This window comes from Suricata suricatta, chromosome 12, assembly GCF_006229205.1.
Source record: "Suricata suricatta isolate VVHF042 chromosome 12, meerkat_22Aug2017_6uvM2_HiC, whole genome shotgun sequence".
Taxonomy (NCBI): domain Eukaryota; kingdom Metazoa; phylum Chordata; class Mammalia; order Carnivora; family Herpestidae; genus Suricata; species Suricata suricatta.
In genome coordinates this window covers 95,879,375-95,885,379 of record NC_043711.1, presented here as the reverse complement: position 1 = coordinate 95,885,379, position 6,005 = coordinate 95,879,375, and the positions used below count along the sequence as shown (strand labels likewise).

Sequence of the window (6,005 nt, the reverse complement as noted above, 5' to 3'; positions counted from 1 at the left end):
GAGGGTCTGACTTCTCTCAGGGTCCTTCCACGCCTGTGTAAACTGGAACGAATCCAATCTGTTCAGGCAGCGCCACCGAGGGTGGTAACAGAAGCAGAACTGAGTGAGTCTGGATCTCAGAAGACAAACTGCCCCACTACAAACTACTTCTGTCTTGTTTCAAACAGAATGAGTGCACGTTAAATGCCACCTTCCTAAATGTAACCATATGCTCACGCACAGCTGCAGTCAACGACATACGACGTGGTGTGTGTCTTTTACAAATCAGAAGTTAAGGAAGCCAGGATGCTGTTATTAAACTTGGCATTTTTCTTTCTAGTCACTTAATTTAATGAGTTCTCGGTAAATATTTATTGGGTGACTTTTCATATATTTGCAAACAAGAAAGTATCCTTTATACAAGTCTATCTTTATTTGTAAAAAATAATATACAACTAAAGCTAATTTGATTTTTAAAATCAAAATTCATTTAGTGATAATGTACATTTTATAATAAAATTGTAGTAAAATACTGACATTTGATAGTTTAAACAAAGTATCATTCATGTAAAAATCATGTCGCATGTAAAATTTAATTAGAAAATCCATAGTTCACAAAAGTACATATATTTTTGTTGATAGCTCATGAGAACATTATCATAAATTTACTCAAAATACAGAACAAAATTCACAGTTAGGCTTGACATTTAGTACTACAAAATTGTATGCTGCGGCCACTGATATTCTTGTTAATAAGGGACACCTGAAAAACGGAGGCCGCCAACGAGTCAATACTTTATTGTATAACCAGGGTCTATATTGGTTGTACAATATGTCTAGTAATCAATTATTTCACCGATAATTTAAATGAGAAATCTAGCTTAAAACACCACTCACAGATACCCTTAGCAGGATAATTAAAATAAAAAGCACTAGCAGCTTTGATTTCCTTTTCTGTGAATACATACAAGACAAATCTGTACTTTATAGTTAAAATTTGTACAAAAAGTCAAGCCCTGAAGTATTTTTCCCAAGAGAAAAGGTCTGATGTTAAAACTTTGTTAAAAAAAAAAAGGAGAGAGAGGTAGTGTGTGAAAGGATTTTTACTTAAAATGTTAAACCCCTGCACCGCTTATAATATGAACGAAGTGTCACCTACACATTAACGTTTAGCCATTCAAGAGTCAGGTTTATATAAACTCATGATGCTAAAGCTGGAATGCCATTAAAAAGTAGTGGTGCCTAAGTGGAAGAAGGTGGGGACTTCGCCAGAAAACGTACAGCGTTACACAACGTCGTGCAGCTGACAGTTCAGTGGTAACAGGTTTAATGGTGCCATGAGCAAAAACCCCAAGTGTTCTGAGTCCAGCCATCTCCAGCGAATCCAGACTTCTTCACAGGTTTGTGCCAGGGAGAAAGTATCCTTCAAAACGGAGCCGTTTAATTCTTCATTGTTTGGACAGCGCACAATTGCTTTAAAGGTGTCCATCCGGCCTGGCCCTACCATAGAATTAATAACAAATAGCTCAGAGAGGAATGTCCGCAAGCCGCAGCCAACGCGTGCGCCTCTCACTCTTCCTAGTCTCTGCACACAAGCGGCGCTCGCGCACGCTGTCCGGCGGGTCCGGCGAGGGACGCAGCTAGCAGCCTTTCCTTTAACTTGTCTTAAGTGGGTGCATCGGAAAATAATAAATAGCCTAAAGAGCCTCATAAAATTAATAGCAATAAACGCTACCTGTCCAAGGTGAATACTATATTATTTTTCATAAAGTGTAGGCAGTGTTCCTAGAAATCCCAATAAGGAAAACCCACGATCTCATATACAAAGTGCACAAGTTTGTTCTGTGTGTAAAAATCTCTTAATTTGGGTGCATTTTTAAGTCCAAAATGATTCATTCTACTCAAATACATTCAGAGAGTAGAAAAGCACGCCAACAAACACTAAGAACAAAAGGAACGATCCCCACTGAGGGGAGAGAGAGAGAGAGAGAGAGAGAGAAGAGAGGGAGGGAGGCTCACACATCACCAGCGCCAGGCGCGCGCCCGCGGAGGGAGTGCGTAAACGTGGAAGCCACAGGAGGAGCGCACTTAACCTGGACGACTGTCATGGCCTCGATGCTTTATGACATAGGAAGCAATTCCCAAAAACAGTCACTTGATTGGATTTCTTAGAAATTAGGGGGAAGACAAAAGCATTTAAAGAAATTACTTGTCACAATCAGCAACAGAGGAATAACATTAAAAAATCAAAATAAAACACAAGGAACATAGGAGCTGAGGTCCCCAAGGTACCAAAGGACAGAATCAGACTTCTTCACATTAGAATGAAAAAAACACACAGTTAAAAGAGAAAGCTAACGGGCTCTGCACAGCAGGTTGAATATGCAGCCACTCGGAACGGAAATGATCGGGCCCTCTCGGCGAGCGCGCCCGGACCTCCAGTTCTCTGTAGGCGAGACAGGAAAAGCACAGAATTTCATGAGCAAAGGCCCCTTTTAGACTCAAACTCACCTCTGACAAACCAAAGTTTCTATGAACAATGATCAAACTACTAGTTTAATGACATGTGAAGCTTGCGATATTTTTTTTCTCATGCCTACTCCAGGTCACGGGTTCGGAGGTATATATGCTTTCAACGAGCCAAATGTACACGTCCCGACGGCGTCCTCCCTCAGAAGGCACTCAGACAAAGGTTTCATAGTGTTATGATCGTTCCATCTTCTTCTAAGAGTTTCTGACCCGGAGCGCGGGTTTCTGTGTCTGTGCCACTTGCTACAGGTGCTAAGCTCACTTCATTAGAAGGAATAAAACCATTCTGTCCAGACTCGAAACTGAGCTCGACTTGCGTCAGGGACTCCAGGCTCTCGGCGTTGGGGACGGCTTTCGGGATCTGCTGCGGCACCCCGTTGTCTTCGATGACGATGTCGTCCTCGTCACTGTCTTCGTCCTCCGGCTCGAAGCTCGCTTCTGCCCGCAGCGGGCAGGCCAGGAGGCTGTTGTCAGTGGACTGGCCCGAGCTGCCGGAAGTCCGGCTGTTCCGGACCACGTTGTTCCTCTGGTTGGCCGGCCTCACCGTGATGATGAGGTTGCGGCTGTTTGCGATCATCATGTCTGTCACCTGGTCAAGACTCTTCCCTGAAACTTCGATGCCGTTGACCTCTAAAACTTCATCATTCACAGCTAACAGTCCTGTGCTCTGAGCCAGGCCTCCGGGGACAAGTCTGGATATAAAGATCCCTGGGACCTTCTCTAGGCCGTGAGGCGTGACCCTGACGCTGGAGCCGTCCCGGATGTAGAACCCTAAGGGCTTCTCGGTGCCGTACTTGTACAGACGAACCCTACGATGTGTTTCCGGGAGAATATCCACGTCTATAATCGAGGACACGGGTCTGAAGTCTCGGGGCATACTAATGACTATATGTGGCTTTTTCCTATGGTTGTCAGGACGCAACACATTGGTTAGAACATTCTTCTTCTTTATCAGTGTGTCTGTACCAAAGGCACTGTAGTCTGCTTCTTCTGTTTAAAAATAAAAGACAATAATTACAGAAATACTTTAAAAACACCCATTTATTATAGCTGAATCTATACAGAAGGGATAACGCACATGCATTTGGTACACAAACAATTTAAGCATGAGCTTCTTAGATCAAAATGTAGCGCAGTGGTAAGACTGCTGTGCAGAAAGACACCACTAGGTGGCCCTCTCCAGTACGCATCATAAAATCCCAAACGTTGAAGTAAAATCTGATAAAGTTCAAAGGCTATTAGACATTGAGAGGGGGAAATGCAATTCTGACAAGCCTTACAAACACATTTTTAAACATCATTTCAAATGTGTTACTTAAAATGTATTTTCCCTTCATTTAAGAACCTCCAGTTTGCATATTTCTTATTCTCCTCCAAGTAGAACGGGACGCTTCTGATTCCCAATGTAAATCAAGAGAACGCGAACCCGTGGGAGAGGCTGACTGGGCAGATAATACGCATCACACGATGATGTAAGGAGAGGGGTGCAGGTCTAGGACTTAGGGGTTTTGGTCTTCTGCAAATAAATTCTCCTTCAGCTTTCCAGGGGGGAGCTCTTAATCTTCCTTCTTCCCACTCGGAAAAAGCCTGAAGTATAAGATTTTAAACTTTTTTCTTCTCTGGGTGCGCAACAATGGAGTGCAAAGGAACCTGTCTGGGTGGCGGGGCCACAAACAGCGAAGAGGGAGGGCCCCGGCCACCCGAGCCGCTGCCTCGTCTGTGGGCCCCGCGGCCCCTTGCTGCGGGCATTTCTTCCACTAAAGGAATCTGTGTGGCCAAATCCAATTTGCCACGGAGCTTGTGTTTTTAGGTAAAAAATTCTCATTTTAAAATGCTGACACCTAATTAAATATCAACGAAAACCAGCTTGAGCCAAATAACATCCAAGGGTTGAATTCATTCTTCCAGCAGACAAGCTGTAATTCTGATGTAAACGAAGCGAAGACTGGGCACCTAAGCCCGGACACTAGGCTTGCAGCGCGCTGCTGAAGGAAGGGTCTACAAACAAGACGTCTCGTTAGAGAATGAGGCAGGAAAGGAAATGAAATGAACAGAACGTTAATCACGTTTCAAAAATACCAAATGGGAAGAAATTAAAAAATCTTGGTCTCAGCTGCTGTTACAGGTAATAGTATCACTGCACTGTGTTTGTCCAGGGCTTAGCTTATAGTCTTTCCGACTCTCATCTTCTATTGACAAATATTTCCATCTTTACTCTATGATCCAGGAAATTATGGGTGCAAAATCACCATTAAGAGTACAAAATACAGAGGAAGACTGGACCTGGATTTTCTTACCAGGCCACTCCCTTACACATTCACATAATGTGTATTAAGTGTCAGGTGTCTGTGTGAATATGGGGAACTTAGGTATTTTTTTTCTCATTTTGCTTGATCACTCGTCAAAAGCTAGCTGCAGAGGGGCGCCTGCATGGCTCAGTTGGTTAAGCATCCAACTTAGGCACAGGTCATGATCTCGCAGTTCATGAGTTTGAGCCCCACACTGGGCTCTCTACTGTCAGTGAGAGCCTGCTTCAGATCCTGTTTCTCTCCCCCCTCTCTCTGCCCCTCCTCCAGTAGCTTTCTCTCTCTCAAAAAAGTAATAAACATATATATATATACACACATATATGTATATATATATGTATATATATATGTATATATATGTGTGTGTATATGTGTGTGTGTGTATATATATATATATATATATATATATATATATATATAAAAGCTAACTGTAGATAAATGTATAAGACTAGGGGTACCTTAATTTTCGACATTTTTTCCCCTGGGGAGAATTCTGTCTTCATTTACAAAATATGTATACTATGTTCCTACAGAGAAAAATTTATTTATAATTTGGCTTTGGAAATAAACCTAGTGACATAAGAATCTTTTTGGCAACATTGGCCAAAAGCCTATCAACAACAATAGTCTTCTATGAGATGTATTTTCCGAAAAAGTATCTTTTCATTTTAAAACAGTCAATTACGAAAACCTACATAATACACATAAGGAAAACTCTGGACCATACACACTGAGAACAAAATTAAGTTGCCTACATGGGAAACCTGACCAAAAGAGAAAGAAAAAACAATCCTAAATCTGCATAATTTGGCACTGCACCCAGACCGTTCGAATGCTCTCTGCTAAATTCTCAAAAGCAATATGCCCCGGTACAAAGGCACCTTTGTTCTCCCATCGAGCTAATCAGTTTCCAGCCACTGGGAAAAGAAATATTTTGGCGGAGAGCCAGGGTGCAGAGTGTTAGTTTAAAGTGTAAAGGTGGCAGTCCACAGGGAACCAGGAGTTCATTTGCTACCTGAGTCTGGGTATCAAAGCACTGTACTCGGACCGGGATGGAAAGTTTGCAAACTTGGTTCACAGCAACCTCCCCGCCCCCACACCGTAAAGCCCAGGCTTATGCAACAGCACAGACACAGGCTTGTGCAGCAATACCTCCCTCGTCCCACGCCTGTCCCTCTGCCACAACCTCGG

At 42.8% G+C, this 6,005-nt stretch overlaps 1 protein-coding gene across 2 annotated transcripts in view; it reads right to left on the bottom strand.

The window, feature by feature from the left end:
* Positions 1-553: 553 nt before the first annotated feature.
* The window catches only part of PARD6B (par-6 family cell polarity regulator beta), a 14,390-nt gene continuing 8,938 nt past the window's right edge, over positions 554-6,005 (bottom strand). Inside the window, exon 3 of one of the 2 annotated variants that reach the window (XM_029915972.1) lies at positions 554-3,498. In XM_029915972.1, the coding sequence (XP_029771832.1) occupies positions 2,675-3,498 (824 nt within the window). In that variant the 3' untranslated portion in view covers positions 554-2,674. The remainder of the gene's footprint in view (positions 3,499-6,005) is intronic. The other variant, XM_029915973.1, reaches the window with a different exon arrangement.